The sequence below is a fragment of the Mobula birostris genome, chromosome 13, assembly GCF_030028105.1.
Source record: "Mobula birostris isolate sMobBir1 chromosome 13, sMobBir1.hap1, whole genome shotgun sequence".
In the NCBI taxonomy this organism is placed as follows: Eukaryota; Metazoa; Chordata; class Chondrichthyes; order Myliobatiformes; family Myliobatidae; genus Mobula; species Mobula birostris.
The window spans coordinates 24697430-24724722 of NC_092382.1; the positions used below are offsets into that span (position 1 = coordinate 24697430).

General features: G+C 46.3%; 2 protein-coding genes across 3 annotated transcripts in view; one reads left to right on the forward strand and one right to left on the reverse strand.

Annotated features, from left to right (window-relative positions):
• LOC140208587 (NACHT, LRR and PYD domains-containing protein 3-like) overlaps positions 1–22164 on the forward strand; it is a 38702-nt gene extending 16538 nt beyond the window's left edge. Inside the window, 8 exon segments of the mRNA XM_072277365.1 lie at positions 3229–4966; positions 6113–6199; positions 6353–6523; positions 6679–6849; positions 7007–7102; positions 7104–7169; positions 21220–21387; positions 21552–22164. Of these exon segments, the coding sequence (XP_072133466.1) occupies positions 3229–4966; positions 6113–6199; positions 6353–6523; positions 6679–6849; positions 7007–7102; positions 7104–7169; positions 21220–21387; positions 21552–21639 (2585 nt within the window). The 3' untranslated portion in view covers positions 21640–22164.
• The window catches only part of LOC140208606 (uncharacterized), a 53303-nt gene that overhangs the window by 5000 nt on the left and 21010 nt on the right, over positions 1–27293 (reverse strand). The gene's annotated exons all lie outside the window — the stretch shown is intronic.

Consider the following 27293-nt stretch of genomic DNA (forward strand, 5'->3'; position numbering starts at 1 on the left):
TGGCCAGAACCATGATTCAGCCTCCATTCAGTTCCATAAACAATTTCCAAAGATGTTAATTTTCATTTGGGACCAGAATAGTTGAATCAGGAAGTTTACAAAACTCTCACGTCTCTGTCGCCTCTGTTAATGCTTTTCCAGTCCATATTTAGAGAAAAAGCCCTTCAGTTTCCCTGCACCATGGATTTGGTAAATCCCTACAAATTGCCTGCAAACTTGTTATTCACTGTTCTTCATGTTGTTTGCTAAGGAAGCAGACATGGCAGTGAAATTCCCACACATATTTCTGAATTCGAAACAAGTTCAATCCTTGGTTATTGAAGAACTTCATTTATACCACTGTCACATTGTCTAAAGCAACCATGTCAACATCAATGTTTTCCTATTTCACCCGAATACATTGAATAGAGACCCACACACCCCTGGCGAGGTCCCGACCTATTGGACTGGCAGACCTCTTACTCATTCCCATTGAAGCTGCCTCACCTGTTGAGCCCCTGTAACTCATTTGTAAGTTGCTTTGGAGTTCCGCCAGCATTTTGGATTTCCAGCATCTTGAGCTTCTCGAGTTCACCCTTTTAAGAGTCTCTGTTCAGCTGTAGCATGGCTGCAAGTGACAGTTCCCACACTTCATCCAGACCCTGTCTTACACTAATATCTGCCTTAAGGTTCTCAATACTCGGGGCATCGCCATCCCTTTCCAAAACTAAGACAGATGACCTTATATCCAGAATGCTTTCCCACTGACACTCCAAACACTTGTCCAGCTACATTATCTTCAGTCTAGTCGATGGAAGTTGCAATTTGGGCTAATAAGGCTTATGGTAAGACAGGCTGGCAGGGCCGGCTAAATAAACATGATGGGATAGCTGGATCTGAATTGTTTAGTTCAGTGGAGAGAGTGTTGTGGGTCAGGTAGTTGGACCTTGAGAGTGCATCAGCACATGGAAGTGTGATGTTGTTGCCTTTATGAAGACTTGATTGAGAGAGACAGAATTCGCAGCTCCATCTTTCAGAATTCCCATATTTCAGATTTAAGGGCGAGGAAAAGTGGTTGGGGTAGTTTAATAACTGATCTGGGGAATTTGAAAGCTGCATTCAGAGAGGACACATTGGGGAGGTCAAGCATCTCTACAATATGGGGAGAGTTCAACCATAAGACAGATACAATCACCGATGGGTCTTTACTAAACATCTCTCAGTAGAACATCAGGAAATAGAGGAACTGATATGCAGGCAAAGTCTGGAAAGATGCAAAAACAGTGTGTTGTAGTGGGTAATTTTAATGTTCCTTCTGTTTTTGAGGATATAAAATGTTCTTCCTCATCTTTCCTTAATGCAGGAATATTTTAGGAGTTTCTCTGGCGAGATCTGCCCTTGGACAATTATGTGTATTGTCCAACGGGAGGAGAAGCTGTACTGGGATGTGAACCTCCAAGGTGCTCGGGTTTCACTGGAAGAGGTTTTCGGAGCTGTGAGCAAAACTCCAGTTCTGAGATTGTTGTGAAAAATAATAAATCTGCAGCTTGTGCACTATGGGGCTGTGGGGAATTTAAATTGGGGGACATTCAGCAGGTGACATGCATTGTGGAAGTATGGAGTGAATGTCAGGACACTGACATCAAAGATGTACGGAGGGATTTTGGTGTCAATCTCCATAGCTCCGTGAATGTGACAACACGTCAGAGAGGACATGGCCGCATATCCCCCTTCATTAGGCGGACCACTGAGTATACCGATCTTTATGTTACAACTGTGTAAAAATTTGGTAAAACTTTGACTTGTCTGCACTTGGATTATGCGAACAATTCTGTCTCCCATTACAGGAAGAATGAGGAGTCCTTGTACAGGGAGCAGGAGGTTTTACCGGAGTGCTATCAGGATTAGAAATCATCCTGCTCTTTAAGATGTTCGTTCCCTTTGCATCATAGGTCTAGAGCATCCACTGTGTACCTTTCTGTTCAGATGTTGTCAGATCTGTTGAGTATTTCCACGCATCCTCTTTAGGAGACACAAACGATCTTCTGGAGCAACCCAGTGCGTTGTGCAGCATTTGTAGTGGTTGTAGGCAGATGAAAATATTGATGTTTGATATAGAAACGCTCACTGTCCACGATGCTTGCCAAGATCTTTACAATGGCTCCCCCTGGCGTACAGGAGCTGACTGACATGCAGTAGTGTTTTATATATATATATATAATTAAACATCAGAGAGGAGCGTATTGCGGGAGATGTGATTCCCAGACCTAGTCCTTGGACAGAATGCCCACTACACTTCTTTCTCAGTTCATATGTCACATTAGCACTGGGGATTAAACTTTTCTTCCACAAGAATATGATATTTGTGGCAGTATTGGGAGGGTGCCGTTTATGGGACAGTCGGAAATCAGTAAAATATCAAGGAAATATTCACCTTCACAGCACAGTTAATTTGGAATCTGAGGACCTGCTGTTTATGTAGGCCAGGCCTCTCTGTTCTTTATCTGAGTTTTTTTTTGTCCTACATCAGGTCCGCAATAGCAATTATTTCCTTCTCCTTTACGCTTATCCATCTTGAATCTTGAATCTGTTGAGTATTTACAACACACACTCTTTAAGAGACACGAGACTGCAGATCTGTCGTCTCATACCATTTCCTTCAGGGACTCAGTGAGCTGAGCAGCATCTCTGATTCTGGAAGGGGAAAACTGCGTTTTGTGTCAAAATGCTGACTGTCTCAATTTTCTGAACAAGACATTGACATTTTCTCCACCAACCACCGACCCACAGTACACGTGCTGATCAACAACTATACTTTGTATTTTGAATCAGTGAGGGGGTGGGGAGCTGTGATTCCCCGACCTGCTCCTTTGAGAGAATGCACACTACCATTTCCTCCATCTCCATATGCCACATCAACACTGAGCTTTCAATGTTCGTGTACAGGAACAATGGCAGCTGTGACAGTAGTGAGAAGGTGTCCAGTGCGGGACAGTCCGGGGTTAGTATACAACCAGGGAAATACTCACCTTCACAGCAAAATTAATGTGGAAATGTGATGATCGGTGTTTATCTAGACCAGGACCCTGTGTCCAGTCAGGAGTCTGTTAACCCAATTTACTTTACTGTACGAACATCCATCGAAGAATTCAATTAATGCAATAGCTTTGAGCTAACCCTTGTGTGCTTAAATACTGAGTTCTGAGTTGAGGCATCTGACAGTTTGTCCACTCTCTGTTCCCATGGAAGATGTTCAGCAGAAACACAAGGAGACTCTGCGGGCACAAACTGAAACACTGAGAGTCAACACCATCCTGATGAGGGAGAAGGTGAAGGTTTTCCAGCTGGTTGATCGATACGCTGAGCTCACGGTCATTTCTACTGTTCGAGATCGGAGACTGGTGGAACATGAGCTGCTGGCAAGAGGCAGAGACCACGAGGAGTGGACAGAAAAACATCTCCGCAGAGAGCTGGAAAAAATCCGGACTCATCAGTTGATCCAGAGCAACTTTTCCCGGAGTAAATCCAAATCTGGGAGTTCGGCAGCAGTGGCCGGAGTCCCGGGGATCGGGAAAACAACAATGGTACAAAAGATTGTTTATGACTGGGCCACGGGGAAAATATACCAACAGTTCCAGTTTGTCTTCAGTTTCAAATTCCGAGAGCTAAACACTATCAATTGCATAATAAACCTCTCGAACCTGGTGCTGTTTTTCTATCCATACCTGAGGAATGTTCTGGAAACATTGTGGAATAATCCAGAGAGGTTGCTGTTTATATTCGATGGTTTGGATGAATTCAAGGACAAAATTGATTTTGCTGACAGTTGGAGAGACACAGAACCTCAGCACCAGTGCCTAGACCCTGAATTCCGTTGCAAAGTGTCTGACATTGTGTACAGTTTAATCCAGCACAAGCTGCTCCCAGGGTGTTCAGTGCTGGTGACCACCCGTCCCACTGCGTTACATTTATTGGAAAAGGCGAAGATCGGTATCTGGGCTGAAATCCTGGGATTTCTTGGAGAGGAACGAAAGGAATATTTCATCAGGTATTTTGAAGATCGGACGGTGGCAGAAGCTGTTTTCAAACACGTGAAGGAGAACGAGATCCTGTACACCATGAGCTACAACCCCTCCTACTGCTGGATCCTCGCTCTGGCACTGGGCCCCTTCTTCACACAAAGAGTCAGGGACCCGCAGCGAGTTCCCAAGACCATCACCCAACTGTATTCCTACTATATTTACAACATCCTGAAAAACCATGGCCGTGAGATTGAGAACCCCCGTGATGTGTTACTCAGGGTTGGTCAGATGGCCTTCAGAGGAGTATCTGAGAAGAAGATTGTGTTTACCGATGGTGATTTGATCAACTACAATCTGCAGCCTTCCCAGTTCCTGTCTGGGTTCCTGATGGAGCTTTTGGAGAGAGAGGATTCTGGCCGGTGTGTGGTGTACACATTCCCACACCTCACCATCCAAGAGTTTGCAGCTGCAGTCGCACAATTCCTGACTCTAAATCCCGGGGATATCCTGAAACTCCTCCCTGAAGCCCACAGCACGACAGATGGGCGATTTGAGGTATTTCTCCGTTTTGTTGCTGGTCTCTCCAACCCAATGACAGCTCGGGGCCTGGAGGAGTTTCTGGGTCCATTTCCTCATGAAACAACCTGCCAGGTGATTGACTGGGTGAAGGAGGAGGTTAAACGCCAGAGTGGAAACACGAAGAGTGAAGCTGGTAAAAGGAGCCTCCTGAACACATTGCACTACCTGTTTGAGTCTCAGAATCGTGGACTGGCTCAGGCCGCACTGGGATCTGTGAAAACACTTTCCTTCAGTGGAATGACGCTGACCCCGATTGACTGCGCGGTCCTGTCTCATGTCATCGGACTCTGTGATACAATAAAACACCTCGACTTGCAGAGCTGCCACATTCAGAGTGAAGGAATCCAGCGGCTGGGACCCGGGCTGCACAAGTGCCAGGAGTTGGGGTAACTCTATTAATCTCTCACTCTGAACTGTGAAACTGTCCCATTGCGTTGTTTCAATGTAAATGAATTTGGGTAAAACTGTAGTAAATCAGATTGTGTAGAATTCTGACAAGTGACCAGGGAATCGATCAGTCATTCCCCAGAAATGGGGTGGCTCTGTGATTAATTGTGAATGGATGTTGGAGGCTTCATCAAATCAGTGAACAACGGCCATTGGTTTAATGGTAGTAAATCACAGGAATGGCTGTGTTTCTCACTGCTTGTGACACGTCCATTCACAATGTTCCTGATCACTGTTACTGACACCCAGACCGACACTGACTGCAGCAGTTGGGTCAAAGCTTCACACCCTCTTCCCAGTGAGGGACAAGAGACCGCCAACGGACTGTCCCAGTGAGAGGGAGAGAATTACCATTGTGAGATTGTCCTCCCCTCCCCTTCCTCATGTGTGACTATCACCATCAGTCCAACTGTGTGACTGCGCTCACTATCAGATACCCAGACCCCATGGGTGCATATCCTTTCCCGATTGTGGGAGTAAATTCAGACACACCCCATCCGTTCAGCCTATCGCTGCATCCCGTCGTCTCGTGGGATAGCCTCCTCTGTGACCTCCCCAACCCCTTCCTCCCGTGGGGATCGCTCTTCCCTACACTCCTTCTTCCTGTGCTAACTCTGATTCGCATTCCCCTTCCTCCTATGGGGATCGCTCTTTCCTGCCCCTTCCGACTTTCATCTCAATCCCCTAACCTCCTGGTGGAGCTCTGTTACCGACCTCCCATCTCCTATACGTTCTGTGGAAATATCCCATCGACATTTTCAAATTCGCAAATCATCCTCACTGTGGGACTTTCGTCTACCCTTCAACCTTGCCCCTCCCAACATTCTCATGTCAGTAACACTTTTTTTGAACATCAGGGAGTGAGACAGAATATGTGGAGTTTGCGGGGTCACACCGACAGACTAAATTACTGACATTCGGTGAATAGCCTGGAGCTGGGCAGTGAGGGACATTGACAGTGATGGGAACTCTGATCAGTGATTTACTGAAGGGTTTAATGTTTCCTGAAATATCCGAGTGAGAGAAATTCCCTCAGACCCACAGTTTGAATCACTTTGTTCATCAATTTGTCTGTTTGTGTTTAGACTTGGGGCGAATAAACTGGGAAATTCAGGAGTGAAACTGGTGTCTGCGGCTCTGAGGAACCCGGAGTGTAAAATACGGAAACTGGGGTAAATACCAAACGGTGAGAGACTGTGTTTACAGTCACTGGGAATCTGACACTGAACATTAATGTGATCAGTAATTGTGTTACTGATAAACACGGGATTTGTACTGTCTCCTATCTCTCTGTGTCCCTCACCCTCACTCTCTCTTATCTCCAGGTTGAGGGGTGTCAGAATCTCAGATTCTGCTGTCGACGATCTCGTCTCCTCTCTCAGTGCAAACACATCACTGACGGAGCTAATCCTGAGTTTTAATCAAATGGGAGATTCAGGAGTGAAAATGTTGTCTGTTGCTCTGAGGAACCCGGGGTGTAAAATACAGACACTGGGGTAAGTACCAGACTGTGGGAGATTGTGTTTACAGTCACTGGGTGTCTGACACTGAACATTAATGTGATCAGTAATTGTGTTACTGATAAATACTGGAGATTTGTACCGTCTCCTGTCTGTCTGTGTCCTTCACCCTCACTCTCTCCCATCTCCAGGCTGGAGAGTGTCAGTCTCAGAGAATCTGGTGTCGAGGATCTCGCCTCTGCTCTCAGTGCAAACCCATCACTGACGGAGCTGAACCTGAGCAAAAATAACCTGGAAGATTCAGGAGTGAAACTGGTGTCTGCGGCTCTGAGGAACCCAGAGTGTAAAATACAGAAACTGAGGTAAGTACCAGACTGTGGGAGATTGTGTTTACAGTCACTGGGTGCCTGACACTGAACATTAATGTGATCAGTAATTGTGTTACTGATAAACACTGGGGATTTGTACCGTCTCCTGTCTCTCTCTCTGTCCTTCACCCTCACTCTTCCTCATCTCCAGGCTGGGCAATGTCGGTCTCACAGGTTCTGGTGCCGAGGATCTCGCCTCCGCTCTGACTACAAATCAATCACTGACGGTGCTGTACCTGAATGATAATAGATTCAGGAGTGGAACTGCTGTCTGCAGCTCTGAGAAACTCGGAGTGTACAATACGGGAACTTGTGTAAGTACCAGACAGTGAAAGATTGTGTTTACAGTCACTGGATGTCTGACACTGAACTTTAACAAGACGATAAGTAAGGGGAGCAATATTTGAACATTTGGCCCATTGAGTGTGCTCCGCCACTCATTTATGGCTGATACTTTTTTCTCTTCCACAACCCCATTTCCTGGCCTAACCTGCTGTAACTTTTGATGTCATGGCCATTCACGAACCTGTCAATCACTGCCTTAAATACACCAAAGGAGCTGACCTCCACAGCTGCACGTGGCTACAGATTTCACAAATTCACCACTCTCTGATAAAGAAAGGAATCCGCATCCCTATTTTGAATGGACGCTCCTCCATCGTGAGGCCGTGCCTCTTATGCTAGACTGTCCCAGCACGGAGGCATCTTTTCATTTCTACTCTGTCTCGTCCTTTCAACTTTGAAACGTTTCAATGAGATCTCACCTCAGCTTTCTAAATTCCAACCAGTACGGACCAACAGCCATCAAACGTTCTTCGTATGATAACCCTGTCATTCCTGGAATCATCCTTGTGGACCTCCTCTCGACCCTTTCCAATGCCAGCAAATCTCTTCTAAGATGGAGTGCCTGTATTGGGCAGTAGGTTTTCTATGTTTCTATGAGGAGCCCAAAACTGTACACAGTAATCAAGGAGAGGGCCTTATAAAGTCTCAGCATTACATTCTGGACATCTTGAGGTGAACGCTAATGTTGCATTTGCCTTCCTCGCTACCGTCTCAAACTGCAAGTCACTCGTCAGACCACACACATCAAAGTTGCTGGTGAACGCAGCAGGCCAGGCAGCATCTCTAGGAAGAGGTACAGTCGACGTTTCGGCCCGAGACCCTTCGTCAGGACTAACTGAAGGAAGAGCTAGTAAGACATTTGAAAGTGGGAGGGGGAGGGGGAGATTCTAAATGATAGGAGAAGACAGGAGGGGGAGGGATGGAGCCAAGAGCTGGACAGGTGATTGACAAAAGAGATATGAGAAGATCATGGGACAGGAGGCCTCGGGGAAGGAAAAGGGGGAAGGGGGGAAAGCCCAGAGGATGTGCAGGGGTTATAGTGAGAGGGACAGAGGGAGAAAAAATAGACAGAGTAAAAGAATGTGTGTACACAATTAAATAATGAATGGAGTACGAGGGGGAGGTGGGGCATTAGCGGAAGTTTGAGAAGTCAATGTTCATGCCATCAGGTTGGAAGCTACCCAGACGGAATAAAAGGTGTTGTTCCTCCAACCTGAGTGTGGCTTCATCTTTACAGTAGAGGAGGCCGTGGATAGACATATCAGAATAGGAATGGGACGTGGAATTAAAAGGTGTGGCCACCGGGAGATCCTGCTTTCTCTGGCGGGCAGAGGATGTCCCCCTCTCACTTTCAAATCTCTTACTAGCTCTTCCTTCAGTCAGTCCTGACGAAGGGTCTCGGCCTGAAACGTCGACTTTACCTCTTCCTAGAGATGCTGCCTGACCTGCTGCGTTCACCAGCAACTTTGATGTGTGTGGCTTGAATTTCCAGCATCTGCAGAATTCCTCGTAGTCACCCTTCAGGATGTTCTGCACGTGGACTCCTTAGTCTCTTTGCCTCTCGGATTTTTGGATTTTCTCCTCGTTCAGAAAATAGTCCACACTTTTACTTCTACTACCAAAGTGCATGGCTATCCATTTTCCAACATTATATTTCATTTGCCACTTTCTTGCCCAGTTTCTTAATCTGTCTATGACCTTTCTTATCCTACCCACCTGCCCCTCCACCAATCTTTGTATCATCTGAAAATTTGGCAAAAACCATCTATTTCATTGTCTAAATCATTTATATACAGCATAAAATGAAGTGGTCCCAACATGGAACCCTGCGGAGCAGTAGTTACTGGCAGCCAACCAGACAAGGATCACTTTATTCCCACTCACTGTCTTCTTCCAATCAGCCAATGTTTTAACCATCTGAGTAACTTCTTTGCAATACCAAGGGATTCTAGCTTGGTAAGCATCCTCATATCTGGCACCTTGTCAAAGTCCTTCTAAAAGTCCAAACATACAACATCCACTGCAACCCCTTTATCTATCCTACGTGTAACGTCCTCAAAGAATTCCAACAGGTTTGTCAGGCAGCATTTTCCCTTCATGAAACCATGCTGACTTTGTCCTATTTTGTCCTTTGTCAGCATGTACTCCACCATCTCATCCTTAACAATCGACAATAACATCTTCCCAAACATTGAGGTCAGGCTAACTGATCTATAATTTCCTCTCTGCTGCCTTCCTCCTTTCTTAAAAAGTGGAGTGAAATTTGCAATTTTTCAGTCCTCTGACAGCATGCCAGAGTCTAATGATTCTTCAAAGATTATTTCTAATAGCGCCACAATCTCTAACGCTACCTTTTTCAGAACCCTAGGGTGCAGTTCATCTCGTCCGGGTGATATGTACCTTTATGTCTTTCAGCTTTTTGAGCAACTTCTCCCTTGTAATAGTAAATTCACCCATTTCCCTTTCTTAACACACCACAACACCTGGAACACTACTGTGAAGACTGATGTAAAATATTTATTTAATCTCCTTGTCCTACCTTTTTATTTCTCCTGTCTCATTTTCTAACAGTCCTATATCCACTCTCATCTCACCTAATTTATACACATTTGAATATGTTTCTACTATTCACGTTGATACTATTGCTAGGTCGCTTTCATATTTCTTCTGTTCCCTTCTAATGATTCTTTTTATTTGTCTCTGTAGATTTTAAAACTTCCCAATCCTCCATATTTCCAGGTTTTAAAACTTCCATTATTCAATATTCCCATTATTTTATTGCTGTGTTGTATGCCCTCACTTTTGTTTCTACATTAGCTTTGACTTCCTTTGTCAGCCACGCTGGTACTATTTTGCCAAGTGAAGCATTTCTTCACTTTTGGAATACACATGTCCTACGCCTTTCTCATATTTCAGATAAATGCACGCCATAGCTGCTCTGCGGACATCCCTGCCAACAACTCCTTCCAATTTACGTTGGCCAACTCTCTCTCATACCACTGAAGTTCCCCTTACTTCTCTGAAATGTTGCTATGTCAGACATTGCTTTCTCCCTCTCAAATTTCAGGTTGTACTCAATCATATTGTGATCACTGATTCCTAAGGGTTCTTTTACCTTAAGCTCCCTAATCGCCTCCAGTTCATTACATAACACCCAATCCAGTACAGCTGCTCCCCTCGTAGGCTCAACGACAAACTGCTCTATAAAGCAATCTGTGGCATTCAACAAACTCAATCTCTTGAGATCCGTTACCAACCAGATTTTCCCAATCGACCTGCATGTTTAAATATCCCATGACTATCATAATATTGCCCTTTTGACTCCCGTTTCTCATACCTGTTGTAATCTGTGGTCCACCTCCCAGCCACTGTTGGGAGGCCTGTATACAACTGCCTTTCAGGTCCTTTTTAACCTTGCAGTTTCTTAACTCAACCCACAAGGATTCAATATCTTCTGATCCTATGTTGCATCTTTCTACTGATTTGATGCCATTATTTACCAGTAGAGGCACGCCTCCCCTCTGACTACCTTGCTATTTCTCCGATACAACGTGTAACCTTGGACATTCAGCACCCAACTGCAACAGTCCTTCAGCCATAATTCAGTGAAGGCCACAACATAGACATAGAATAGTACAGCACAGTACAGGCCCTCCGGCCCACAATGTTGTGCCGGCCCTCAAACCCTGCCTCCCAGATAACCCCCCACCTTAAATTCCTCCATATACCTGTCTAGTACTCTCTCAAACTTCACTAATGTATCTGCCTCCACCACTGACTCAGGCAGTGCATTCCACGCACCAACTACTCTCTGAGTAAACAACCTTCCTCTAATATCCCCCTTGAAAATCCCACCCCTTAGCTTAAATCCATGTCCTCTTGTACCGAGCAGTTGTGCCTTGGGGAAGTGGCCCTGGATGTCCACTCTATCAATTCCTCTTAATATCTTGTATACGTCTATGATGTCTCCTCTTATCCTTCTTGTCTCCAAAGAGTAAAGCCCTAGCTCCCTTAATCTCTGATCACAATGCATACTCTCTAAACCAGGCATCATCCTAGTAAGTCTCCTCTGTACCCTTTTCAATGCTTTCACATCCTTCCGCAGTGAGGTGAACAGTACTGAACACAGTATTCCAAATATGGCCTAACCAGAGTTTTATAGAGCTGCATCTTTACCCCGCGACACTTAAACTCTATGCCTCGACTTATGAAAGCCAACACCCCATAAGGTTCCTTAACTACCCTATCTACCTATGAAGAAATTTTCAGGGATCTGTGGACATGTACCCCCAGATCCCTCTGCTTTTCCAGACAGCCAAGTATCCTGCCATTTACTTTGTACTCTGCCTTGGAGTTTCTACTTCCAAAGTGTACCACCTCACACCTCTCCGGGTTGTTCTCCATCTGCCACTTCTCAGCCCACTTCTGGATCCTATCAATGTCCCTATGTAATCTTCGACAATCCTCTACACTAACTACAATACCACCAACCTTTGTGTCGTCTGCAAACTTTCCAACCCACGCTTCTACCCCCACATCCAGGTCGTTAATAAAAATCACAAAAAGTAGAGGTCCCAGAACTGATCGTTGTGCGACACCACTAGTCACAACCCTACAATCAGTCTGTACTCCCTCCACCACCACAAACCTCTGCCTTCTGCAGGCAAGCCAATTCTGAATCCACCTGGCCAAACTTCCCTGGATCCCATGCCTTCTGACTTTCTGAATAAGCCTACATGTGGAACCTTGTCAAATGCCTTACTAAAATCCATGTAGATCACATCCACTGCACTACCCTCATCTATATGCCTGGTCACCTCCTCAAAGAACTCTATCAGGCTTGTTAGACACGATCTGCCCTTCACAAAGCCATGCTGACTGTCCCTGATCAGACCATGATTCTCTAAATGCCCATAGATCCTATCTCTAAGAATCTTTTCCAACAGCTTTCCCACCACAGATGTAAGGCTCACTGGCCTACAATTACCCGGGCTATCCCAACTACCTTTTTTGAACAAGGGGAAAACATTCGCCTCCCTCCAATCCTCTGGTACCATTCCCATGGACAACGAGGACATAAAGATCCTAGCCAGAGGCTCAGCAATCTCTTCTCTCGCCTCGTGGAGCAGCCGGCGGAATATTCCGTCAGGCCCCGGGGACTTATCTGTCCTAATGTATTTTAACAACTCCAACACCTCCTCTCCCTTAATATCAACATGCTCCAGAACATCAACCTCACTCATATTGTCCTCACCATCATCAAGTTCCCTCTCATTGGTGAATACCAAAGAGAAGTATTCATTGAGGACCTCGCTCACTTCCACAGCCTCCAGGCACATCTTCCCACCTTTATCTCTAATCGGTCCTACCTTCACTCCTGTCATCCTTTTGTTCTTCGCATAATTGAAGAATGCCTTGGGGTTTTCCTTTACCCTACTCGCCAAGGCCTTCTCATGCCCCCTTCTTGCTCTTCTCAGCCCCTTATTAAGCTCCTTTCTTGCTGTCCTATATTCTTCAATAGACCCATCTGATCCTTGCCTCCTAAACCTCTTCTTCCACCTGACTAGATTTTCCACCTCACTTGTCGCCCATGGTTCCTTCATCCTACCACTCTTTATCTTCCTCACTGGGACGAATTTATCCCTAACATCCTGCAAGAGATCCCTAAACATCGACCACATGTCCATAGTACATTTCCCTGCAAAAACATCATCCTTATTCACACCAGCAAGTTCTAGCTTTATAGACTCATAATTTGCCCTGCCCCAATTAAAAAAATCCTGTTCTCTCTAATTCCATCCTTTTCCATGCAAATGCTAAAGGCCAGGGAGCGCTGGTCACTGTCCCCCAGATGCTCACCCACTGAGATATCTGTGACCTGACCCAGTTCGTTACCTGATACTAGATCTAGTATCGCTTTCCCCCAGTCGTCCTGTCAACATACTGTGACAGGAATCCGTCTTGGGCACATTTAACAAACTCTGCCCCGTCTAAGCCATGGTAACTAATCAAGTGCCAAAAAATGTTAGGGAAGTTAAAGTCACCCATGATAACAACCCTGTTATTTTTGCAGGTTTCCAAAATCTGCCTCCCAATCTGCTCCTCTGTATCTCCGCTGCTACCAGGGGGCCTATAGAATACTCCTAATAGAGTAACTGCTCCCTTCCTGCTTCTGATTTCCACCATACTGACTCAAAAGAGGATCCTGCTACATTACCCACCTTTTCTGTAGCTGTAATGTTATCCCTGACCAGTAATGCCACCCCTCCTCCCCTTTCCCCCCCACCCCACTCTATCCCTTTGAAAGCACTGAAATCCAGGAAAATTGAGAATCCATTCGTCTCCTGGTGCCAGCCAAGTCTCTGTAATGGCCACTACATCATAATTCCATGTTTGTATCCAAGCTCTCAGTTCATCACCTTCGTTCCTGATGCTTCTTGCATTGAAGTATACGCACTTTAGACCATCTACCTTACTACCTTTACACCATTTATTCTGCTTCTCTCTCCTCACATCCTCTCTATCTCTTAGATCTCGCTTTATTCCATGCACTTCATCCACTGCTCTATCGCTCCGGGTGCCATCCCCTTTGCAAATTACTTTAAAACCTCCCGAACCATGTTAGCAAATCTACCTGCAAGGATAGTGTTCCCTCTGGAGTTCAGGTGCAACCCATCCAATCTGTACAGTTCAGACACATAATTCCCTGAAATTGGCGTCACAGGTAGACAGGTTTGTAAAGAAGTATAGGAGTTGGGATGTTATTCTGAGGTTGTGTAAGATATCGGTGATGCCAAATTTGGAATATTGTGTGCAGTTCTTGTCACCTAACTATGGGAAGGATATCAGTAAGTTTGAAACAGTGCAAAAAAGATTTACTAGAATGTTGCTAGGTCTTCAGGAGTTGAGTTACAGGGAAAAATTGAACAGGTTAGGACTTTAAACCTTGGAACGTACAAGAATGAGGGGAGATTTGATAGAGGTTTACAAAATTATGAGGGGTATAGACAGAATAGATGCGAGCAGGCTCTTTCAACTTAGATTAGGAGAGATAAATATGAGAGAACATGGCTTTAGGGCGAAAGTTGAAAGATTTAGTGGGAACTTCTCCACTCAGAGAATGGGGAGAGTCTGGAACGAGCTGCCATCTTATGTGGTTAATGCGGGATCACTCATATTTTGAGAATAAATTGGATAGGTACATGGATGGGAGAGGTCTGGAGAGTTATGGAGTATGTGTAGGCCAATGGGACGAGTGGAATAAAGTTTCGGCACAGACTAGTAGGGTGGAATGGGCTGTTTACTATGCTGTTGTGTTCTACGGTTATATGGAATTTATGGTGCCTTTATGAAGTGGTGAAGGGCATTCATAAGTTTGTATTTTAAAGCAAGATACTGGTACATGATATTTGCCACTTGATTGTATGTTTGTAAGTAAACCTTAAGACCATAAGACAAAGGAGCAGAAGTCGGCCATTCGGCCTATTGAGTCTGCTCTGCCATTTTATCATGAGCTGATCCATTCTCCCATGTAGTCCCACTCCCCCGGCTTCTCACCATAACCTTTGATGCCCTGGCTACTCAGATACCTATCAATCTCTGCCTTAAATACACCCAATGACATGGCCTCCACTGCTGCCCGTGGCAACAAATTCCACAGATTCACCACCCTTTGGATAAAAAAAAAATCTTCACATCTCTGTTCTGAATGGGCGCCCGTCAATTCTTAAGTCATGCCCTCTCGTACTAGACTCCCCCATCATGGGAAACAACTTTGCCACATCCACTCTGTCCATTCCTTTTAACATTCGAAATGTTTCTATGAGGTCTCCCCTCATTCTTCTAAACTCCAAGGAATACAGTCCAAGAGCGGACAAACGTTCCTCATATGTTAACCCTCTCATTCCCGGAATCATTCTAGTGAATCTTCTCTGTACCTTTTCCAACGTCAGCACATCCTTTCTTAAATAAGGAGACCAAAACTGCCCACAGTACTCCAAGTGAGGTCTCACCAGCACCTTACAGAGACTCAACATCACATCCCTGCCCCTACATTCTATTCCTCTAGAAATGAATGCCAACATTGCATTCACCTTCTTCACCACCGACTCAACCTGGAGGTTAACTTTAAGGGTATCCTGTACGAGGACTCCCAAGTCCCGTTGCATCTCAGAACTTTGAATTCTCTCCCCATTTAACTAATAGTCTGCCCGTTTATTTCTTCCATACACTTTCCAAAATTGTATTTCATTTGCCACTTCTTCGCCCATTCTTCCAATCTATCCAAGTCTCTCTGCAGACTCTCCATTTCCTCAGCACTACCGGCCCCTCCACCTATCTTCGTATCATCAGCAAACTTAGCCACAAAGCCATCTATTCCATAATCCAAATCGTTGATGTACAATGTAAAAAGAAGCGGCCCAACACGGACCCCTGTGGAACACCACTGGTAACCGGCAGCCAACCAGAATAGGATCCCTTTATTCCCACTCTCTGTTTCCTGCCAATCTGCCAACGCTCTATCCATGTGTGTAACTTTCCAGTAATTCCATGGGCTCTCATCTTGTTAAATACCCTCATGTGTGGCACCTTATGAAAGACCTTCTGAAAATCGAAATAGAAAACATCCACTGCATCTCCCTTGTCTAGCCTACTTGTAATGTCCTCAAAAAATTGCAATAGGTTTGTCAGGCAGGATTTTCCTTTAAGGAAACCATGCTGAGTTCTGCCTATCTTGTCATATGCCTCCAGGAACTCTGTAACCTCATCGTTGACAATCGACTCCAACAACTTCCCAACCACCGATGTCAAGCTAACAGGTCTATAATTTCCTTTTTGCTTCCTTGCCCCCTTCTTAAATAGCGGAGTGACATTTGCAATCTTCCAGTCTTCCGGAACCATGCCAGAATCTATCAACCTTTGAAAGGTCATCGCTAATGCCTCCGTTTTCTCCACAGCTACTTCCTTCAGAACACAAGGGTGCATTCCATCTGGTCCGGGAGATTTATCTAACTTTAGACTATTCAGCTTCCTGAGTACTTTCTCTGTTGTAATTGTGACTGCGCACACTTCTCTTCCCTGCCACCACCGAGTGTCCGGTACACTGCTGATGTCTTCCTCAGTGAAGACTGATGCAAAATACTCTTTCAGTTCCTCTGCCATCTCCTTATCTCCCATTAAAGTTTCTTCAGCATCATTTTCTATTGGTCCTATATCTACTCTCACCTGTCTTTTACTGTTTATATACTTGGAAAAGCTTTTAGTATCCTCCTTGATATTATTTGCTAGCTTCCTTTCATAGTTCATATTTTCCCTCTTAATGACCTTCTTAGTTTCCCTTTGTAAGCTTTTAAAAACTTCCCAATCCTCTGTCTTCCCACTAATTTTTGCTTCCTTGTATGCCCTCTCCTTTGCTTTAACTTTGGCTTTGACTTCTCTTGTCAGCCACGGTTGCGTCCTTTTCCAATTCAAAAATTTCTTCTTTTTTGGAATATACCTGTCTTGCACCTTCCTCACTTCTCGCATAAACTCCAGTCACTGCTGCTCTGCCGTCCTTCCCACCAGTGTCCCTTTCCAGTCAACTTTGGCCAGTTCCTCTCTCATGCCACTATAATTTCCTTTACTCCACTGAAATACCGACACATCGGATTTCGGCTTCTCTTTGTCTAATTTCACAGTGAACTCAGCCATGCTATGATCACTGCCTCCTAAGGGTTCCTTCACCTCAATCTCTCTAATCACCTCCGGTTCATTACACAATACCCAATCCAGTACAGCCGATCCCCTAGTGGGCTCAACAACAAGCTGTTCTAAAAAGCCATCTTGCAGACATTCTACAAATTCTCTCTCTTGCGATCCAGTGCCGACCTGATTTTCCCAATCCACTCGCATGTTAAAATCCCCCACAATTATCATAACACTGCCCTTCTGACAAGCCTTTTGAATTTCCTGTTGTAATTTGTAGTCCACATCACTGCAGCTGTTTGGAGGCCTATAAATAACTGCCATCAGGGTCCTTTTACCCCTGCTATTTCTTAACTCAATCCATAAAGATTCTGCACCTTCCGATCCTATATCACCTCTTTCTAATGATTTAATATCATTTCTTACCAATTAAGCCACGCCTCCCCCTCTGCCTTCCCTCCTATCCACTGTGTAATCTTCGACGTTCGGCTCCCAGAGATATGCATCCTTTAGCCACGTCTCAGTGATGGCCACAGTATCATACCTGCCATTCTTTAGCTGTACGAGAAGATCATCCACCTTATTCTTTATGCTGCGTGCACTTAAGTATAACACCTTCAGACCAGTATTTGGTACCTTTTGCTTTGATTTCACTTAAACTTTATTGCACTGCAACTCATCCGAATGGCTACAAATTTGCCCCATCACTTGCCTGTCTTTCCTGACATCTTTACTGCTCACTATATTAGATTTATTTCTGTTTTCCCCTTCCTCTGCTCTATCATTCCAGTTCCCATCCCCCTGCTAAATTAGTTTAACCGGTAAAATATTAAATAAAATCCTTAGAAATAAGTGGCATAGGGTTGGAAGCTGTAGAATCTGTGGGTAGGATTAAGGGACAGCAAATGTAAAAAGAATCCCTGATGGGAATTGTATAAAGACATCCGTTAGTCTTACGAGACCATGGATCTGCGCCTGGAAAGTCTTCACTCTTCAGGGTGCAGGCCTGGGCAAGGTTGTATGGAAGACCAACAGTTGCCCATGCTGCAAGTCTCCTCTCTCCACGACACTGATGTTGTCCAAGGGAAGGGCATTAGGACCCATACAGCTTGGCACTAGTGTCGTCGCAGAGTACTGTGTGATTAAGTGCCTTGCTCAAAGACACAACACGCTGCCTGAGCTGGGGTTCGAAATCAAGACTTTCAGATCGTTAGTCGAATGCTTTAACTATCTGGCCACGTGCCCACACAATTGTATAGAGACCTCCAAACAGCAGTAAGTATGTGTTCCACAAATTACAATGCGAGATAGAAATTGCGTGCCAAAAGGGCAATGTTACAATAGTCATGGGGAATTATCATGCTGGTGATTAGGAAAGTTAAGATGGTGTTGGTCTGAAAAGGAGGAATTCCCAGAACGCCTACAAGATTTTTTTTTAGAGCAGCTTGTGGTTGGGGAACAGCTATTCTGGATTGGGTGTTGTAATGAACCGGAATTAATCAAGTCAATTAAGTTCAAAGAGCCCTTAGGGGCAAGTGATCATAATATGATCAAACTCATTCTGACATTAGAGAAGGAGAAGGTCAAGTCAGATGTGGAATAAAGAGAATTGGAGAGGCATGAGACAAAAATATTGGTCAAATTGATTTGAAAAGAACATGGGCAGGGATGAAAACAGAGCAGCAATGGCTGGAATTTCTGGAAACAATTCAGAAGGCAGAGGATGAACACATCACAAAGAGGAAGTAGTACTCTAAAGTTAAGGGGACAAAGCTATGGCTGATAAGAGAAACCAAAGACAACAAAAAACCAAAGAGAGGGCATAGAGCAAAAATTGCTAGGAAGTCAGAGGATTGGGAAGCTTTTACAAACCAACAGAATGCAACTAAAGTAATTAAGAAGGAAAAGATTGAGTACATTGGTGAGCTAGCCGGTAATATTCGAGAGGATACCAATTTTTTCTTCAAGTACATAGAGTGTAAAAGAGAGGCGGAAGTGGATAGCAAACCTCTCAAAAATGATACTAGAGAGGTAGTAATGGGGTGGGGGTGCCAGGTGATGGCAGATGAAGTGAATAAGTATTGTACATCACTCTTATCTGTCGAAGACACTGGCAGGAATATGGAAGTCCCAGATGTCAGTGTCACAAGGAGGGCGCTAGGAACAAACCCAAATGCAACACACAGACACTGATGTACTAGGAACAAGACTAGGACCAGAGTTAAGCAAGCAAGGGAACTGGAGAAGAAAGGACGCTGGACATGACACAGGCCCGGGGCGAGACAAGGATACAAGGCCTGGGCTAGGACTTGACTAGGATATTGGAACCAGGACATGGAATTATGAACTAGGAGCCTGGGCTTCGACTCAGAGCCAGGAACTGGTCAAGGACCCAGAACCTGGGTCTTGCCTCAGGCTCGAGCCCCAGAACCAGGCAAGGCCATGACATGACTGCAGGACTGGAGGCTGGGGACTTGAGGCTAGAGCTTGGAGACAGGCTTGGGGTCTTGAGGCCTGAGCAAGGTGACAAGTTTGGGGTCTTAAGGCTTGAGCTAGGGTTTTGAATCTTGAGTCTTGTGTATTTGAAGACCAGACGAGGACATGACAGGGCAAGGGTACTTCGAGGCAACTCCTGGGAAGTACGCAGGACTCAACCCGACAGAGGTATGGAACAGTAAGGGACAGAACCAACCGCAGGGTAACGGCAATCGGCCTGGCTTACCCGATGGAGGTAAGTGACAGGAAGGGGCAGGAGCACAGAGCCTTGGAATCGGAAGAGACAGGAGCACGGAACATAGAGCCGGGTCCCCTCCTTGGGAACAGGACGTAGTGCCAGGACTCATTACATAGAACGCAGAATATGACAAGACAGTTCCAAACACAAGGTATCGGCAAACGGCCGGATCTACCTAGCGAAGGCGTGGGTATAACGACAGATCCGAACACTAGGTAGCAGCAAACGGCCAGACCTACCTCGTGGAGGCGTGGACACAGAGACAGTTGAAAACAACAACAGACAGTTCCTTATCTTGCTCCAGCGATTGAACTAGACAGAGGTGCAGGCGAGGGATACAGGCGGGGTATCTAGGCTAGGTGAGCAGGCAGAGAGTCAGGCGAAGTATCCAGGCAGAGAGTCAAGGGAGGGGAACAGAACAGGCTAGCAGCCAAGCCCTGGTCTCTGGAGGTATTTATGAGTCTGCCCAAACTAGACTAATGTGCCTCAATTAGAGTGCTCAAGAGAAACGGGGTAAACAGGAAAACCTGGAACAAGGGTCAATGGACCGGACCGTGAACTGGAATGCGGACTTTGCGGACCGGACCATGACAGTCAGTGGTCAGAATGTGTAAAGTTACATTACTCGGGAGAAGGTTCTTGGGAAACAGAGATGGTCTGAAGGTGAATAGGTCACCTGGACCAGATGGTGTTCACCCCAGAGATCTGAAAGAGGTGGCTGAAGAGATGTGGGGGTATTAGCAACGATCTTTCGAGAATCGTTAAGGAAATTATATCCCAAGAAATTTTTCCCTTCACTACTCCCTCTCTCCCAGTTTCTCCTATCACCTACCACTTCTTCCACCCCTTTCACCCCCACACTTCTTCCTCTGATGTCTCATTTTTTTTTCTCTCCTGATGAAGGGGCTAGGCCCGAAACGTCAACTATTTACTATTTCCCACGCATTTATCTGCCAAATCAATCTATTTCTACCCTCACTGGCGCTTGGCACAGGCATCAGTCCAGAAATTACCAGCCTGGAGGTCCTGCTTCTCAGTTTTCTACCCAGCTCTGTAAACTCCCATTTCAGGACCTCTTTACTTTTGCTTCCTATGTCATTTGTACTAATATGTAGCAAGACATCTGGCTGCTCTCCCTTTATCTCCAGAATTTTGCGGACGCGATCTGAGACCTCCCTAAACCTGACACCTGCGAGGCAAGAAGCAATCCATGTGTCCTGTCTGTTCCACTCACTAATGAATCCCGTATCACTACCGTTCCCTTCTTCTCTCTCTTTCCCTTCTGCGCCACGGACCCATGCTCAGCGCCTGTAACTGGTCGCCGTGGCATTTCGCCGGGAGGTCAACACCCACGAAAGTATTCAAAGCGCTATACTTATTTTTGAGGGGAATGGCCACAGCTGTGCTCTGCTCTAACTGCCTATTTGCATTTCCATTCCTCTTGACAGTCACCCAGCTACTCGCCTCCTACAACTTCCGGCCGACTACTTCCCTCTAACTCTGATCAATGTGATCAGTAATTGTGTTACTGATAAACACTGGGGATTTGTACCGTCTCCTGTCTCTCTGTGTCCCTCACCCTCACTCACTCTCATCTCCAGGCTGATTGATGTCGGTCTCACAGATTCTGGTGCCAAGGATCTCATCTCCGCTCTCAGTACAAACCCATCACTGACGGAGCTGGACCTGGGAGCAAACTCGCTCACAGACCGATCTGTCCCCGCTCTCCGCGTCCTCATACTGACCCACCCGAGTCTGAAGAAGATAGAGTAAGTGTTTGTATTAATGTTCAACGTATTAAAATATCAGCAGATCCACGGGTTTTCTGGTGATATTTGTCTGTGAGTGTTGTTGAAACATTAACCCCAGTCCCCTGTTACTAACGCTGTTGTGTAATCTGTTTATTTCATCTATATCTTTCCATATGTTTCAGCCTGGGGGACAATCAGTTCAGTGAGACCGGGAGGAAGGAACTGAGATCTCTGCAGGAACCCAGACCCGGACTGACAGTGATGGTGTGAACATCTGAATGTATGAACATCCCCGCCCGCGGGATGGGGACAATTTGCTCAGTGACTTAATTCCGCCTCTGGTCCTGCGGCACTTCGTGTCCGTGTTCGATTGCTCCCCCAATCCCCAAGTGGGGAATTACACAAGAAAAGCCCGGGTGAGCTGGGGCTCAGTCTGGGAGTCCAGTGTCCCGGGGTGGGATTATCCAGGGAGAGAATCCTTTTGCTGCCTTTGCTGAGGACGGTGCATTCGGCAGTCTGGCCGATGTAACGATGTTAAATTGACAAATACCTCGGCAGTGACCCTGGATCTGCAGCGATCTCGGACACGGCCCTGAAGTGTGATTTTATAATCATCGGTTCCCCGATGCAGAGTGACGGTGAGAAACGGGACTGATTATTCAATCTGTCACTCGTTGTCCCCGGTCAGGTAATTCTGTGTCACTATGAGTGAGACGGGAGCAGCTTATTTATTCCTGCATGTTAGTACTTCACACACTGTTTAATTTACATTTCCCATGATGAAATCAATAAATCGCTGTAAATTACTGTCTTGGTGTCGGACTTGATTCTCATTAAAGGAGAAAGAAGTGTCCTGGGGTTTACGACTGACTCTCGCACCCGGTGAAATGCAATAATGGGTCTGAGCTCCTCACACTGGTACAGCAGCGTCTCAGCTCCAGACTGAGGGATGTCAGTCTGATAGTGTCTGGTCCCCAGGATCTCTTCACTCCCATCCCCATCCTGGCTGACACACCGCTTCCTAACATCCCAGATACGCGCATTCTCCAGACCCCCACATCCCTGCGCTTTCGCAGACAGAAATGACAAAAGAGATTGGAAGCTCATATACTGATAGCGTCAGACACAGACTGAAGGTCACTCCACAGCGTCCTATCACACAATCCCGGGGACAAACACGGGGAGAAGCTTCCTACACACCATCCCAACACACACTCCGGGAGTCCGACCCACAGTGAAGTTCTCTCTGCTCCATCACATCAGTCTCTCCCGTGATCAGACACAGAGGGAATTTTCCTCCATATCTTTCCATCACACACTGAAAGGGTCAGACATTGAGAAACTCTCCCATCGCAGCACCCTACCTCAAATTCCTCGGAGCAGACACAGAAGGAAGCTCCCTCTGCACCGTCCCGTCACACACCCGGATCAGACACAGAGAGAAGCTCCCTTGTAACCATCTCATCACAAACTCCCCGGATTAGACACAGCGTGAAACTCCCTCCACACCGCCCAATCACACACTCACAGGGTTAGACAGAGATAATTCCCTCCAAGCCATCCCAGGATACACCTCAAGGGTCAGGCATTGAGACAATTTCTCCCTGCGTCATCGCATTACAAAATTCCTGCGTCAGACACAGAGTGAGACTCCCTCCACACAGTTGCATCACAAACTCCCAGGGTCAGATACAACATGGAGCTGTTCGGAATGAGTTGGGAGAAATCGTGGAAAATTTGCTATATTATGATCGTGATTTGGAGGTGGTTTGAAATGCCTATTAGATATGTGAGTGAGTGGCTGTTTTAGTGTGGAAGCTTCGTTTGGAGTTTCTCTGCCAGTTTGGACCGGATTTGTTGACGGCTGCTAACTGCGTAGCTCTCAGCTGAGGCCGCTGGCAACTCGCCAGGAAACCGGTTCGCTCCAAAAACCGGAGACAAACGTCGTTGTTTCCCCCCACCCCCCCCACCACCACCCGTCGTCGTGATTCTCGTTCGGTGTAGGAGCCGGAGCAGCGATTGAGACCTCTCATCTCTCACGGTCTAGGAGTTCTCCAGTACCGATGGAGCCTTTCCTGGCTTTGGAATTTCTTGCGCCTAGTCAGCAAGGTACTGTCGAGTACTAACTTTTCCGGCCAGTTACTCTACTCGCTCCAGGACTTTATAACCGACACCGCCGTAGATTTCTCGATTCAGACATGGTGCCAGCATGCCGGACCGGTCTCCAGGGAGTCGCAGGCCTTCGGGGAGCGCGGGGTGCAATGTATTTTGCGTCCTGGAACTACTCTGGAATAGTGTGCGGAGGCCATGGAGGACCTGGTTGGGAAAGGTGGTATTCTGGGCACCGAGAAAGAGTTCGGGAAGGCAGCGTTTTATCTGGGGAATGATGAGTTGGTGCATCGGGCTTTCAGTAGCTGCATCACTGTGGAAAACATCTTTTTACAGATGGAGATGGTGGCAGCTCCCACGCAACGCATTGTCCTCGGTCACGTTAAGCCTTTCATCCCCAACGAGGACCTGCTTCCCCCACTAGCCCGCTTGGGACAAGTAAGGTCGGAGATAACTGCCATCAGACACAAATTTAAGAGACGCACCCTCCGCACCGTAATCTCTTTCCGGCGTCAGGTATTCATGCAGCTGGAAAGGGAGGATGACGTTGAGTTCCCCTCTACCACCACTCTGCTCCATCTAGCAGAATTAGTCCTTACTCTTAATAATTTCTCCTTTGACTCCTCCCACTTCCTCCAAACTAAAGGTGTAGCTATGGGCACCCGTATGGGTCCTAGCTATGCCTGCCTTTTTGTTGGCTTTGTGGAACAATCTATGTTCCGTGCCTATTCTGGTATCTGTCCCCCACTTTTCCTTCGCTACATTGACGACTGCATTGGCGCTGCTTCCTGCACGCATGCTGAGCCCGTTGACTTCATTAACTTTGTCTCCACCTTTCACCCTGCCCCCAAGTTTACCTGGTCCATTTCCGACACATCCCTCCCCTTTCTAGATCTTTCTGTCTCTGTCTCTGGAGACAGCTTCTCCACTGATGTCTACAATAAGGGCACCGACTCTCACAGCTATCTGGAGTATTCCTCTTCTCACCCTGTCTCTTCCAAAAATGCCATCCCCTTCTTGCAATTCCTCCGTATCTGCCGCATCCGTTCTCAGGATGAGGCTTTTCATTCCAGGACGAAGGAGGTGTCCTCCTTTTTTAAAGAAAGGGGCTTCCCTTCCTCCACCATCAACTCTGCTCTCAAACGCATCTCCCCGCATTTCAAGCACATCTGCTCTCACTCCATCCTCCCGCCACCCCACTAGGAATAGGGATCCCCTTGTCCTCACCTACCACCCCGCGTTTGGGTCCAACATATAATTCTCCACAACTTCCACCACCTCCAACGGGATCCCACCACTGAGCACATCTTTCCCTCCCCTCCAGCTCTCTGCTTTCCGCAGGGATCGCTCCTTACGCGACTCCATTGTCCATTCGTCCCCCCGCCCCATCCCTCCCCCCGCCCGATCTCCCTCCTGGCGCTTATACCTGTAAGCAGAACAAGTGCTACACATGCCCTTACACTTCCTCCCTCACCACCATTCATGGCCCCAAACAGTCCTTCCAGGTGAGGCGACACTTCACCTGTGAGTTGGCTGGGGTGATATACTGCATCCGGTGGTCCCGATGCGGCCTTCTATATATTGGCGAGACCCGACGCAGACTGGGAGATTGTTTCGCTGAACACCTGCGCTCTGTCCGCCAGAGAAAGCAGGATCTCCCAGTGGCCACACATTTTAATTTCACATCCCATTCCTATTCTGATATGTCTACCCACGGCCTCCTCTTCTGTAAAGATTAAGCCACACTCAAGCTGGAGGAACAACACCTTATATTCCGCCTGGGTAGCCTCCAACTTGATGGTATTAACACTGACTTCTCAAACTTCCGCTAATGCCCCACCTCCCACTCGTACCCCATCCGTTATTTATTTATATACACACATTATTTTCCTCTCTCTCCTTTTTCTCCCTCTGTCTCTCTGACTATACCCCTTGCCCATCCACTGGGGTTTCTCCCCCTCCCCCTTTTCTTTCTCCCTAGACCTCCTGTCCCATGATCCTCTCATATCCCCTTTGCCAATCACCTGTCCAGCTCTTGGCTCCATCCCTCCCCCTCCTGTCTTCTCCTATCATTTTGGATCTCCCCCTCTCCCTCCCACTTTCAAATCTCGGACTATCTCTTCATTCAGTTAGTCTCGACGAAGGGTCTCGGCCCGAAACGTCGACTGTACCTCTTCCTAGCAGCAACTCTTATGTGTGTTGCTTGAAATTCCAGCATTTGTAGATTTCCTCGTGTTTGCGTTTAGATGAAAAGGACGTTGTCACTTTGCAGGAGTCTGTTATATTAGAAGATTAGTTTGCTTTAACTCATAAGGTTAAGTTTACGCTGAATAAGAGCTTCCAAGAGAGTAGCAGGGATAACCAGGGTAAACCAGAAATTAAAGCTGGTGCTAATAACAAGAGTAAGGATGAAGGGAAGCAGTTGAAGGAGAAGTATTCTGGTCTTACTTGTGTAGGGTTCTCCGTAATATTAGATGGGCTGTTAACTGTTAATTGTTTATTTCAAAATGGCTTCTTGTACTGTTAACTGCTGAGTTCACTGTAACCTCATGTTTGTGTTATTATTAGTGATAATGGAAATTGTATTCATTGGGTAACCAACGGAAGTCATGTTTTGCTATCTTGTACGTGTGTGCTGGGTGAGGAGCGCGGGCTTTTTCGGGAGGCAAGCAGAGAGGACGGACGTGTGAGGAACAGACAGCAGTTCCAGGGCGGCGGATACCGGACCTCGGGGGTTCGGAGGGTAGCCGGAGTCTCTTAAGGAAGTTGTGGAGGGAATCGGAGGCGTGAGCTCCAACGTATTAAAATATTATGTGCGCAAGACTGATAAGTTACTTACGTGGCGCCTTTTTCTTTTATTTGCTTCCACTAACCCATCACTACAAATTACTTTAAAGTATATTTCGTTACTCACATTTGGTCTATTGTGTGATATTAGGGTCGGGGCTGATATTGGTGGGGTGGGGAGGGGGTGGTGTCTCACACCGTACCCGCACCAATCGTTTACACTGATTGGCAGCGTCGAAAAGGATGCTGCCACTTTGCAGGAGTCTGCTAGATTAGCAGATGAGTTTGCTTTAACTCAAAAGGTTAAGTTCACCCAGAATAAGAGCTTCCAAAAGAGTAGCAGGGATAACCAGGGTAAACCAGAAATTAAAGCTGGGACTAGTGACGAGACTAAGGATGAAGGGAAGCAGTTGAAGGAGAAATATTCTGGTCTCTCTTGTTACTATTGTGAGAAAGCTGGTCATATGGTGGCTAATTATTCTGTCCTGAAGAAGAAAAAGGAAAAGGAGGCAGTCCCACATGCCTGTGATCAGTATGTTGAAGCACCTATAAACCCACAGGGTTCTGAACATTCTGCTGAGGCTCAGTTAAGGACTGAGAGGTCTGAATGAGTTAAGTAGGGATTCCATCATTTTATGTCAAATGGGTTTGTATCAGTAACAGAAGGGTCAACCCCGGTACCAGTGAAAATTCTTCGAGATACTGGGGCTTCTCAGTCACTTATATTAGACAGTGTTCTAAAGTTTGGTGATGAGACGAACAGTGATGAAGTAAATCTTATTAAAGACATTGGGGGTGACATGGTTTCTGTGCCATTGTACAAGGTCACTTTACAGTCAGGGTTGGTTTCGGGACCTGTTAAAATCGGATTATGCTCCAGTTTACAGGTGGAAGATGTTACTTACCAGCAGAGGTGAGGTGATTTGGCCCTGAATTTAGAGCATATTCACAAACGATAGGATATTTGTGGAGCATCTTGATAGAGTAACTCTCCTCGTCAGTTAGAGAGCTACAGAGAGGGGTCGATA